This window comes from Eretmochelys imbricata, chromosome 3, assembly GCF_965152235.1.
Source record: "Eretmochelys imbricata isolate rEreImb1 chromosome 3, rEreImb1.hap1, whole genome shotgun sequence".
Taxonomy (NCBI): Eukaryota; Metazoa; Chordata; order Testudines; family Cheloniidae; genus Eretmochelys; species Eretmochelys imbricata.
In genome coordinates this window covers 142,669,599-142,683,356 of record NC_135574.1, presented here as the reverse complement: position 1 = coordinate 142,683,356, position 13,758 = coordinate 142,669,599, and the positions used below count along the sequence as shown (strand labels likewise).

At 37.7% G+C, this 13,758-nt stretch overlaps 1 protein-coding gene and 1 long non-coding RNA gene across 5 annotated transcripts in view; one reads left to right on the top strand and one right to left on the bottom strand.

The window, feature by feature from the left end:
- Window positions 1–13,758, bottom strand: part of SPAST (spastin) — a 61,833-nt gene that overhangs the window by 33,415 nt on the left and 14,660 nt on the right. For all 4 annotated transcript variants that reach the window (XM_077813505.1, XM_077813507.1, XM_077813506.1 and 1 more), the window contains exons 5-7: window positions 6,379–6,566; window positions 5,200–5,333; window positions 4,749–4,842 (exon numbers count right to left, since the gene is read on the bottom strand). In XM_077813505.1, the coding sequence (XP_077669631.1) occupies window positions 4,749–4,842; window positions 5,200–5,333; window positions 6,379–6,566 (416 nt within the window). The remainder of the gene's footprint in view (window positions 1–4,748; window positions 4,843–5,199; window positions 5,334–6,378; window positions 6,567–13,758) is intronic.
- LOC144262984 (uncharacterized) overlaps window positions 1–13,758 on the top strand; it is a 59,545-nt gene that overhangs the window by 40,414 nt on the left and 5,373 nt on the right. The window lies entirely within an intron of this gene.

The following is a 13,758-nucleotide window of genomic DNA, read 5'->3' as shown; positions in this document are numbered from 1 at the left end:
TCTAACAAACTCCTTACTGGGGCTATTACCTCTGTCAAGCCTCACAGAAAGACAGGACTGGCAGGAACAGAAAATATTAGGATGCTCCAATATGAACACAAAGTGGAAGGAGAGATATTCTGTTAACAGCTAAGGCGACTGTGGCCTTAACCCTATTTTTCACTGCTACCAGAACAAATTGTTTGATGGAGACATCTGAAAGTTTAGGGAACCTGCAGCTACATGGCCAAAGAGAGTTCTTGTCGGCTCCTGCCATTAAAAATTCACCTTTTAGAATGACTGCAGATAATCTGTTCAATTTCTTATAAAACTCCAAAGAAAATCCTAAAGTCCATTCCAAGGCCTGCTAGCATTAAGAACCACCAATTAACTAACCTATTTCATAGACCCTTACTCTCACCCTCTTCTTCACAAGATCTAATTTACCCTCCAAAGACACCTCTAGAAACTCAATCGTTTGCTTGAAATTGCTGTCTTTGTAACAAAATGGCCTCAGATTGGAGCCTATCTTTTGAAAGACAATGAACAAAGACTTCAAGCACGTACATATGGGTGAGTGCCAAATGGAGAGTGCCAAAAACTGTAAATGCCTGGCTGACTCCTCAGTGAATATGGAACCTTCCACTATCCCAGTTCTGCTTTTTAGCCCAATGGCTGCTGCTAGAGAGGGAATGGCTTGAGCCCTCCTCTCCCTACAGCTCTTCTAGTAAAGGTATGTCTTCAATGCAGAGTTAACTCAGGAAACTGGCACTCAGGTTAGCCTGGCCCAGGTTTGAGCAGCTAAACTGCAATGCCTTATCTGGAGTTACTGTGTCTTCACTGGTGCTATACTTACCCAAGTATGATGCTAAGACTTTTGGAAGCAAAGCCCATCATTGTTTGTGCTGCAGTAGCTAGACTGCTCTTTCACAGTGACATACTTGTAGGAGAACTTGTCTGTCCTTCTGGGCACTAAGGGGTAAGTAACAGGACAACAACCAGTACTCAGATGATTTATTCTGCATCCTCACAGCAAAACCGGAGAGTTACTATCCTGAGTAAAAAACAACACATGAGCTCTAGTTTCTACCCTCAGCCAGGCCCGCTAGCCTGGATTTAAAGCACCAAACTTAAGTGAGAGGCTAGTGTGTGTGAATGGGAGGGGATTGGGGCAATGCCTAAGTTAACTCTAGTGAAGACAGAGGATGAAGCTGCAGCTACAACATACACAGGTTGGGAAAAGTTTTGAACCCCAAGTCCAAGTCATTTGAAGTCCTATGAAGTTCTCCCCTCCATGCCCTCAAAATAGTCACAAAAATTAAAGCACTGAACGAACACATTCCACCTTTTCACCTCTGCCAGGGTATACAACCCCATTCACCCTTGAATACTATAGGCCACTGCTGGACGCTCCCAGGCCAGCTATCCACAAATCTGTACCATTTGGACTGATCCCCCTCCATCCTAGATTTCTGTTTGTAGCTTCTGAGGGTTTTTTGCTGTCACAATGTTCAAGAAATTCTTTAAAATGGATACCTTAATTAACCCGTTGCAACCTATCAATATGCATTCCAAAAGCTACATCATAGTTATATGATGCTAGCATCAAAGCTATAGTTTGCTACATCATCTAACACTTTGACACAAATAGGAATACAATCAAAATGGGGGGGGGGGAAGGGGGGTGAGAAGCTTTCTACCTCTACTTAATCTGCCATCTACCATCCCTTTCTAAAAAGGAGTCCGTTTCACAAGAAATTTCCAACCATTTTTAGTCCACATCATTCTTCTCTGCCTGGTCTCAGTCTTCAGTTTATCAATAAAGAACATTCAGTTCTTTTGTCCTTCAAGTGTGATTATTCCAATCATTTGCATTCTTAATTTGAGCTATTCATTGATTTGCTTTCCAACTGTGATTTTGGTTGAATTATGTATATTTCATCTGCAGAAACGTAGCACCAATCTACCAAATGCATGGGCCAATTTTTTTTTTTTAAAATGCTAGTCCTAATTTATATTCTAATGCATCAAGTGTGATCTTAACTAGTGTGAATTCCTCCCTCAAAGATCAGCAACAATTTACTTGGTCTGTTCTCCTTTTCCATTACCTTCATATACTGACCTCCCCTACCCACTGCAGCCTCTATTTCCTCTCAACTTTGACCACTCTGAATCCTGTGCCAGTATACTAGACAGTGTCACTTACAACAAAACATTTTCACACATGGAATTCAAGCTTTCCTAACTCTGTTGTTCCTGCATGTCCCTCCAGCTACCATTACAGCCTCATCTCCCTTATTTGCCTCTTCTCTCCACATTCCAATCACTGTTCAGCTCCTTCCTCTTGCTTTGCTTCCCACTCATGCCAGTATTTTTCACCCATTTAATCCATCTGCTATAAAAACTACATCCCATCCTCCAGTACCAGATCAGCCAACTTTCCATTCCCCCCCCAGTGAGCACAACTTGCAGCTATTCCTCCCTACACCGATCACCAGCATTCCATCTTTGCAGAGCAAATTTTATCTCATTAGTGGACCTCATACCCACTTATTTCATCTCATCTTGCCTCCTCATTTTAGTTTCCAATGTTACTTCTCTTACACAACTTTATACTTCGCAAAAATGACCCAACTCTGTTCACAAACCTCACTAACAGGCAAACATGCCCCCAACATTCCCAACCCTTCCCCAGCAACCATTGTCAACTACAGCCCCACTTCTAGTTTACCCCTCAGCAAAACAATGGAGAAAAACAGTGGAGCAAAACATTCATATCTTCAACCATTTCACTGTTTGCAGCATCTTTGATTTGTTTCTATCTGGCTTCTGCCTGATCCATAGCAATGAAGTCCTCTTTAGGGAGATCAAGAAGTCCTGAGCTCAAACTATGACTCCCTCATATTATTTATCCTCTAACTTCAATGCAATATTTGATACGGTTGATGGCCTGATCCTCTTAGAATGCCTCAAGCCCCCATGCTGCACTGGTGTATCTAGCCACTGCTTGACTGTCACGGCTGTGTAGTCTGCCTTGGAAGCTAGACCACTTTTGAGTCCTGCAAGATATAACTCTTTGCACAGTTCAGATGTAACTACCACCAATTGTAATGATGTACAGTGCTTTTCAGTCTTTCATTAACACTTTCTTATTCATCCTGAACAGAACACTTTGTTCCACATAAATGCTTTCAAGATATCAGTCATCCTACTTTTCAAGTAAAACACTCAACTGTGTATCTAGCTGATTCATCTTCATGCACCTTCACCTTTGTTCTTTCTTTGTAGAGATACTGTCAGGCAGTTGAGGTCCAAAATTCATTTTTAAACAATGTTTACTTTTACATTTATGAATGCTTACAATATTTTGCTTGAATTTAAACATTCCATGGTAGTTTTCATATCTCCAATATTGTAGTATCATGATGCTACAAGAATAAGTCAAACCACTGGCTCTCAGCCAAGCGTATGCATACCCCTGGGGGTACCCAGAGGTCTTCTAGGGGTACATCAACTCATCTAGATATCTGTCTAGTTTTACAACAGGCTACATAAAAAGCACTAGAGAAGTTAGTGCAAACTAAAATTTCATACGGACACTGCTCTATATACACTATACACTGAAATCTAAGTAAAATATTTATAGTCCAATTGATTTATTTTATAATTATATGGTAAAATGAGAAAGGAAGCAATTTTTCAGTAACAGTGTCCTGTGACACTTCTGTCTATTTTAGTTATCCAAGCGGAGTGAAATGCAAAAAAATCCCAGCATAAGTTGCAAAAACTAGATCAGATTTTAATCTAAGTTTATATTTATAGGAGCTTGGATACCATCACTGATAGGCACCTGAGATTATTAGAACCAGTCATTTAAAAATCTGAACTGCTAGCATACTCCACGTAAAGTGTGTACAGATTAGTTATAAAACTTAAAATATACCAAATGGTGTATACTTAAGTCTATCTCAATGCCAGCCTTGACTCCAATCTTACCTATACATGCCTGCTCAAACACTAAACAAATCTAATTTCTATCTTTCCCAATATACAGACTGCATCTGCCCCAGTTGATACAATACTGAACTGATCGTTTAACTCCTTGATAACTACATCTCCATGTAGCCTCCTAAGTCACTCATATACATAAAACAGTCTGTTAAAAAAAGCTTTCAGTTTACCCATACATACAGTATTACCGTACCACCAATCTAAGATTTTCACTCACTCTTCATCAGTTCATGTCATGCCTTAAATTTACCTCTGATCTCATTTTTTCCTTCACTTACCACATCTGTACACAGTTAGCCCTTTGCTATTGCCACATTGCATTAGTTCTGAAATAGCCTGCTCCCTTGCTAACTTCTCATCATTTTTTCAAACTCCAACTATTTCTAGGCTGGTGTTTATTATTACCAACCCTTCATTCTTGCATTTTCAGGACATTTCATACCACTGCACTACCACTGGTGGTATAAACTGTGAAAGAGCTAGCATAGACAGGGCTACAGGGGTACTGTTTATCATTCACCTCTCCTCACAGCACATCTAGACAGTCATAAAGTCTCTGAAGATCTGTGGAAGTGCTGTAAGAGATTCCACTGCATTAACTCTTCACCTCATTGTAGCATTTCATTATGACTGCTGTATTGCAAAATGTGTATATACAGTTTTATAAAATTACTGGTGTCTGTACAATGACATCACTAACATATTTCTTAGATGCTGGAGGTAAGTGACAACAGGATAAAAATTACTCAGTTGCTTACCTCAGGTCTAAGGGAGGGAAGGATAACAATTTCTTGCAGTGCTTGTTTAGCCAGCTCTTGCCCAGCGATATCGTCAAATTTGACAGCTGGCCCACTAACAAAGAAATGGAATATCAATTAGCCTAACAATGGGATAATTTTTTCTTCTTTTTAACTGCAGCTGACTGATTTCATGCATTTAACCATTTTTAAGGAACCAATTTGAAGCTAATTCATTCTACTGCACATTTTGCTATCTGTAAGCTCTTATTCATTCTTGAGACTAGTTAGCTCACTGTCAACATGAAAATAAAATTTCAAAAAAGATAGTAGTTCTATCTAACTCAGGGAATTTACTAACTGGTTTTCATTCCTTCCCGAAGAAGAAAAGTGACTAGTTTTTCATTCAAAATACAATCCCAAGAGAGTTACTTGACTTCTGAATACAAACAAATTTTTGTGTTTGACTTACTTGTCAACAACTTCATTCAGAATTAGATTAGCAAGATTACTATCAACATTTCTAAATATCTTCAAGTCTTTCTTTTTTCGAGCAGCAGTTGTAGGAGTAGAAGGCTTGTTTGTTCGGCTATTTTTTGAAGTAGCCTTAAGACAAGACACAAAATCAGTTCACTTCTGAAACATTTTTTAAAGGCATACTGTTAATAAAATTGTTTGTGTGTCACAATTTCAGTTGTAAAACTTAGCATGTTAAAAAGTGTCAGACATTTTGACATAGGTGTCATGAGCCAGCCAAATGTATCCACTACGGTAGAGCTTCTGAACTTGCAGCTGTTATTTTTTCTAAAATTAAAGTTAAATACTAATTTTTAGAAAATAGGGATTAGTAAATATTCTATTTGGATTCACCTTCCGTAAGAATACGGACATTCTTCCCAACATGTATTCAAGAAGACCATAAACAACCAATAGTTTGGAGAGTCCTAAACTTTTACTAGTCTGTCAAGACCAACCCTCGTAATGCTTTGGCAATGGTTCCCCTTGCCTCTCCCCTCACACCATGCCAGCACAAAAGTCACCATCAGATTTCAAATCCGGTTTTCTGTCTCTTGTCCTTTTCTTCCTGTTCTCTAATCTTTGTTTTCCTTTCTAATTGTTTCATTTAGTTTTACTGGCATAGACCTTTTACTACTGTACTTCAAGTGCAGTCTATGTAATTGGCCTTCTTTAAGCATGATCACCAGGGCTAAGAAACAAGATATATTTGTACATGCATGGTTTATGGGGAACAGGAAGAAGAAAAAAGAAGGAGTCTAGGGCTCTTGAATAAAACTTCCAGGTATCTTTTAGCTCTAGTGGGTAATAAGTTTTAAGATACCATTTGAGTACAAAGAAATCCCTTTTAATTCAATTAAAAACATTCTTGGCTTAAAGATAAAGTATGATTTGGATTTTTTTGTGGGTTTTTTTTATTTAATTAGTTTTGGAACTGAGACCAAGCCCAAAAAGTTTCAGACCAAAAATTTTGTTTTTGAAGTATCATAAGCAACTGAACATGTGCATTTAGTATTCTCATACTAAACTGCAATATTGCTAATGTGAGGTTAGGCTACATTTAGTAAAACTAGAGCTTGGCATGGGTTTTGTAGTAAGTGCCCAATAACTGGTGGAGTTTTCATCTCTAGCATACCTTGTGTGTTGAAGTTGCAGGATTGGCTCCCTGTCTAGAAACAGAGAAAGTGGATATCCCACTATAGCTAGGGGTTCTATGATGACCAGAAAGGCCTGTGGATCCCGTTTTTGCAACAGTCTTTGAACGAGGAAGGGAGTTACTCGTGTGCGTTAATGGATCCTTCTTTTTTGGAACAGCTCCACATTCTACAAACGAAAAAGGAAAGCCAATGTTGTCATGACAGCATATTAAACGAGGCAAGATGTTAATAAAATTGTTTATACATATCACAATCTCAGTTAGAAAACTTAGCATGTTAAAAAGTTAAAAAATTCTACCTGAAGTCAAAGTTATTCTAACTTGCTGACAGAGATCATTTCACTTTTTGTTTTTAAGTAGTAAAAAAGCTTAATCCTTTGAGATGCCATAAAAACACTGTTGCTTTTTGCTTGAAGTTTAACCCTTAATTTTAAAAGGTTATTTTGAAATTTATGCTAGTCCTAAAAAAAAAGTTTTCCGCAAATATTTGATAAACAATATCCCTCTTCCACTATCTCAAGGGAATATTACAGGGAGGATACTGATCATAAGGATTCAAACACATCAGGAGTACAAAATTGCTGTAATAACCAAAATTGCCTAGTCTTAAATTGCCAAGTCCAAAGCATCCCTCTCCCTAAGAAAAGTAATACCCACAGCATTGTGCTTAAGAAGTTAAAAGTAATTTACTAAGCACATTCAACATATAGTATAGTTTAATTCTATTATTTAGAATGTCATTTTCATTTCCTGCTAAAAATATTAAGGTAGTTGAGATTTATAAAAACTTCCAAACCATAAACAAGTTGGAATCTCTGAAGGGCCAAGAGTGAAGAAATTCAGAGTTTAGTTTTCTCATATAATGAACAGCTTTAAGGCAGCCTCCATGCCTATCATACTCCTAACAGTGATACAGTCCATCTTAAAAAACTAGTGAGTACAAATAATGCAGTACATCCGATACTTCCTTGCTCTGGCTTTCCTCCATAGGTAAGTAAGAAGGTCTCAGTTTTTGTCACTGATACCAGTCATCTGCGGCCAGTACATACAGAGATGCTAAGAGGTTTATATGGCTTGTATCTCTGGGGTCAATAAAGTACGTACACTGGGGTAGCTAGTCTGTACACTTAAATTGTACGGGGGGAATGAGGTTCTCAGGCTCAGAATTGGTGAATGTTGGATGCCAAGATACAGATCTATGGTTCTGTAATACGTAACTGGACTACAGGAGGGTTGGATTTATGGTCAGTGCACAGCATTAGTTTCCACATCAGTATATACAGTGAGGGAAGGCAAAACTGGGTTTTGTAGCCTGCAATGGAAGTGCAGATGAGGCTACGTGACACAGGATTACTAAAGAAAGACTGCTTTCTGTACAGGTAGAGAGGATAAGACATTAAAAAAAAGAGTTAAGAAAAGGTTGGTTGCTGAACTTCATCTACAAGTTTACCAATTTTCAAATATTTTTATTTGGTTTATTTTTAACTTTTAAACATTGTAATGTTTTGTTTAAACATGTACATTTTCAACCTCAACAAAGACCCTGAAAAATCCTAGGGTCTTTACCATAGTGGTTAGCCAAGTCTTTTGAACTGGAGGTATTTGGTTCAGGCATTTGTAAGCTGGAGATGTGTTAAGCTTCCAAAAAATGTCTAACCCAGAATTAAGTTGCTAAATGCGTGAACTATGGGAGGACATGCTTGCATAATTGGCAAGTTTCTTGAGCCAAAACTCTTTGGCTTAAAAGTTCACAAACTCCGTAGGCTATGGTTACAAAGTTATAAACTCAGAGCCTTAACTTGAAAAAGTATGAACTCCTGAATTGGCACTGAAGTCTGAGTATTCGTGAACTGATTATTTGTAGCACGTTACTCCAAAATTAGCTACCCAACATTCTAAAAAACACTATACTATGCTATGCTATATTACAGTAAGGGAAAAAAACCAAATCTGATTTGTTGTTTAAGATAACTCATTTGAGGTACATTAAAAAATAACCATTAGAAGTCTTCTAAAAGCGAAGCCTATTTTCCTCCAAATTCTTCACTCAAACACCTTACCCAATGATCAGTCTTTCCAAAAAGAAAAACTTCTCCCCAACCAAAAGATCAGATTGTCACAATTTTAAGTAGAAATGTAACAAAGGCAGATGAGGTGGATTCAGGCAGAGGGAATGGGGCATAAAAATTGGAACTATCACTCAATCTACTTTTGTCTCCAGAAAACCACAAGCTCCTCAGGTTCACATTTTTTATACAGTAACTTTCATGCCACCATCCAGGACATTAAGAGGTCCAAAAGTAATTTTCTGCACCTATTAATTGCACATTTTCAACCCAGCATTAAAGTAGCTAGCCAGCTTGAATAAGAAGAGCCGTGCAGTTGTAGCAGCACAGGTTCCAGGATGCCAGGTATCTGCTTCAGTGCCTAGCCCATGCCACCAGTTTCACTACTATTGTTATTCAATCTGACTTGATCAAAGCTATCTGCTGCGGACATGGCTCTCACTGCAGTGTAGATATTCCCGAAGCGTGAACATATCACAAATTTCAACACAAATTTGGGAGAAAGGGACTGCCTAAAAACTCAGGAGTATACAAAAAAGCAATTTGTTTAGATCTCATGATTTAAGCCAATTTCCAATGAATTTTTGATTCTTGGGGTTGGCAATACTGGGATATGTATCTTTTGCAGGAAAGTACTTCAGTTTCTTGTATTTACCTCTATAAAATATCACATTCTAAACAGATACATTTTGCTGTATACTTGTGAATATTCCTAAAGTCACAAGCAGTTTTTAAAAAGAAACTAATGTAAGGCTGATTTTTGCTCTGTGGTCAAAAGTGATACTTTGCAACCCAAAAATCTGCATGGATATACTGTGTCACATCTTTTCAGGATGATAGACTTAAAGAAGTCTCAGCATCTAGAGATGCCTTGGCAAGGTTGAATTGGTGTATAAAGTTTTTATATCTAAATTTCAAGAATGAGACACCAGATAGCCTGGCTTCAATTTGGAATTTGAATCACCTGTGTAATATACTGGCCTGGTTAACCCAACTCAGTAATTATGCCAATGATAAAGTCTCCACTCTGCTTTGTTTCTGTATATCCTGTGTTTTTACTACTTGTTTGTACCTCATACAGCCCTAACACTGAAAATTTAAGTTGTAACAATCAGGGTATAAAGGCTTTTTGCAGTCTGTAATATATATCCATGCAGCCCATCCACCCACAGTCTGAATAAGCAGACAGCCAAATTTTGGTCTAAGGATTGCCAAAGAAGCAGTTGCTTTCACCACAATGGAGAACAAAGGTCCCAGATTCCAAACTACACTGTATGAGGAAGCAGTCTGAATACGATATAAGCTTTTTATACACTCTGCCAATGAAACATGCAGTTGAATTACCAAGCTTGACAATACTAAAAACTGGAGAACAAAAGTAGTATTGGATTAAAAAGACTGTTCCAATGTTCACTTTAAATGCGTTATTCAGCTTTCCTATTAAAAAAGGTAATTCGCTCATTTCAAAAAAAAAGAGCACGACCCGCTTTTGAAAGTTGGTTAAAAGATAGTTCTTGAAAGGCATGTTTATGCTTGAAAAGTTTTTTACTAATGTCAAACCACAGGAAAAAGAGTTTTAGTCAGATTTAAGATCCGTGTCAGCAGTTGCACTAGAATTGCAAACAAAATCATGACTGTGCAATCTATTTCCATTTTTAAAAAAAAGGAATTAACAATTGTTTACATTTATGTTTTGATCCACCCATCACACTGGTATCTGGGCACCAAATACAAGACTATCAAATCACTCATAATTATTAGTTCCTTATTCTCTTGGAAGAGCTTTCACTGAATAGTCACACTCATAATATTCCCATTCAGTAAATCCATGCTCAGATATTTCAGTAACATCCATTTAAATTAAAGGACAAATGCAGGAACTGCTTAATTCCCTGAACTTTTCTTTCAGTTTAAAATCTACTAAGGCCTGGTTTAGATGTAAAAGTTTTGCCAGCATAGCTATGTTGGTGTGAATTTCTCCCCGACTGAAGAAGCTATGCCAGCAAAAGCCCTAGTTTTGCCTGTACTGGCCCCCTGCCAAAAAAGTTATTTTTTTTTTTATTGCTTACTCAGTTTGGGGAACTAGTTTAAGCTATACCAGTAAAAGGTGCCTCTCCAGTAGGTGGCTTGCCAATATATCTTATCTGTATACCTATACTGGCAAACCTTTTCAAGCGTAAGCTAAAACCGAAACGCTGAATACCCAAACTGTGGTATTGTATCACAAACACTGTACCAACATAGAGCTGTACAGTATTTTATCCAATTGTTCTTGATGTACTCAATGTTTAAGTGAATTTCAGCGGAGTTTGAGACCCAGGAGAAGGGCAAAGTAAGTACATTAGGAGTACTGCAATATTCCAATTACTTGCTACTGAAGCATATATCACGTAAGGATTAATATTAAAATAAAACTACGAAGACTTGTTAGACTTGTGCCTGCCCTTGCTAGAAGTTACAAAGTCACCTCTACTGCCTACGTTTTTTATTACAAAGTGCATCTATCACAATGGAACAATTTGGGTAGGTTTGTTAGAATCTAGTCTAAAAACAAGAACAGGAGGTACATTAAGTAACTTATTCTCCAGAAGTAAGTTTTGTCACAAGACTACTCACTTCTACATTCTAGAGAGCTCCACAGATGCATCTATAAAGGACTAGCTGCACAAATAAGAGACAAGACATCAGTATCACAATAGTAAATAGTTTTATAAAAATCCAAGGGACCAAATTTTCAAAATGAAAAATAGAGACGTCTGAATATACATTGGGGGTATTTGGCCTGGGAGGTGAGGGTCAGAAACAGGTTCTGCCACAGAGTTTAAAGACTGAATCAGAAGAATAATGCTTTGAAAGAAAAACCTTGATGATACAGGCCCACCAAAGAATAGCCATGAGAAATGCAGACAGCTATTTAGACAGAAAATGGGCCTTGGAAGGTGTTTGGCTTTGACCCACTCTAACAGCGGCAACTGAAAAAAAGCCAGATGTTCTAAAGTCAAAGCACTTTTTAATTAACATTACACTTATGTTCTTGTTGTAACGGAAGGGCACGTGCGAGAAGGATGTTGGCAGGATGATTAACTGACTAACGCAGAACTAAAGACAGGAGATTTACAAAGAATGCAAGACAAGACTATAAGCACCAACTTATCCTTACCAACAGAACTTGAAAAATTTACCAGACATCTAGATAGATACAAAGACAAGGGTGGTGTCCCCTCCAGCAAGGTCAAGAAGTAACAACCTAATGAAAAGCCCAGATACCAGGAAGCAGCAGCATGTTTGGATACCTCTCTCTCACTCTGTCTCATTCTATATCCTATTTGGGCATTCTGTATTTCAGATCAGCCTGTGGGTAGTAGAGGTCTGATAAATTTGAAGCTTCCCTCTTGCTGTAGAGGGAGAAGTAACTTTATCTTTGTCCCTTCCTACAGCCTCCTAGCTGCTGCCAGGAGTTTGGGGGGAGACAGGAGAGGGAGAAGAGAAAATGCATCCATTACTTTACCCTACCTACCCTAATCTGTTAGTCCAGGTCTTGTTACCTGGAGAGGCATTCCGTTATCTACCTCTGCCACTGTTCATATAATGTTCTGAAATACAGAAGAGAGAGTGACTCAGTTACCCTTCACTACTTCAGGAATTTCTTTACAAAAGACTCTGAAGAAGTGGGGATTGTGAATCTGTACGAATAATCTACTAATCCCAAAATTTGAAGTGTAGCTTTTCCCTTAACAGTATTTTTTCTTTAAGTGTAAGTACCCAGCAAGGACATAGTTTACCAGTTCAAATCTGTAGCAAAATACTTCTCCATTTTCAGTAGCCTTGGGTGGAAAAATATCCACTGATTTTAATTAAACCTTGTTGTTCACAGTACGAGTTATTTGAGTAGCTGGTGAATGTGAGAGAGATGTATATAAACAGAAATAAGAGAAAGGAAGATCCAATGGCTAGGGGGTACTATCCCGGGACTGGGGTGACTTAGGTTCAAGCTTCTGTTCCACCACAGACTTCCTATGTGCCACCTTAGGAAAGTCACATTCCCTGTGGCTCAGTTTCCATTTGTAAAATGGAGATATGGTACTTCCATACCTCACAAGAATGTTGAGAGGATAACTACATTGAAGGTTGGGAGGCAATAATACTAGAGCAATGGAGGTCATGTAAGTACCTTAGATAACAGTTTCTGAAAGTCAAAGAATGGAATGAACATTTCTATTAAAATGCCTTATTATAATAAGAGTTTTTAGACTGTGGAACTGTTATTTTTCTTCATAGAGGCTTTAAGCCCAGTGTGGAAAGCCAGTACAATTCCGCTGTCCTCCACAACTTTCAATTTATGGTGGTACCTATGATGAGAGAAAAATGTACTTGTTTTTAAAATAAGATGACCCTATTGCAGAAGAAGCAGACTCCTTCTGTTTGACTCCTGCCTTGAAGGACAGGAGAGAACTTGTACTTATGTGGGGAACCTTTGAAAAGAAGCAAGTGAGTGCTAGAATTGTTTCTTGCCAAAATTAAAGACTGCCTAGTTAAACCTTTTCCTGGGCTATCTACATTAGAAAACTAGTGTAAAGAACTGAGCAAAAAAGCACACAGAAGTGGAGCACTTGAAAGAGAAAGCAGCCTATATTTTGTCAAAGGTTGGGTTGTGTGTATGTATTTAAACTTGGAGCCATCTGGATGCAGACAACCAAAGTATGAAATGGCCCAATAAAACTATCAGTTCTTAAGCTTGATTTAGTTATGAAGCTTTGCTTAAATGTCAACTTAAAATAAAAAGGCAGACTTCTAAAAAACCCATCATCATGCCAAACAAAACCAAAAACTAATCTAAAAGAAAAATTCCAGAAGACAATATATTTGTTTTAATTATTTTGTATGTGTGAACATGTGTAATTAGTTTAATTGTTTCCTCGTTTGCTTTTGTATCTTATGAAGCCAAAAGGGGAAAATTCTATTGATACAAAAAAAGTGGCCATATAGTAAGAATAATAATTTGGGCATTCCAAGGCAAGTGAATTGCTGAAAGCTACTTTTTTTTAACTCAACTGACTAGATTTCAAGTTGACAGTCACTTTAAGGACTGATTGCGTACTATTCTAAGATTGCTGTGTTCTGTAGCTGAGTTTTGTTAATTCAATTGGTGTTTAACCTTATTTTACTTAACATGATTAGTCTGCACTGCATGTGTATGAATAAATTGGGCTTATAGTTCTGATTACATCATATTGTTGGCTTTAAACATCCTTTTAATTCTTAACAGTTTATGAAATTCAGGAAACTTTTTGCT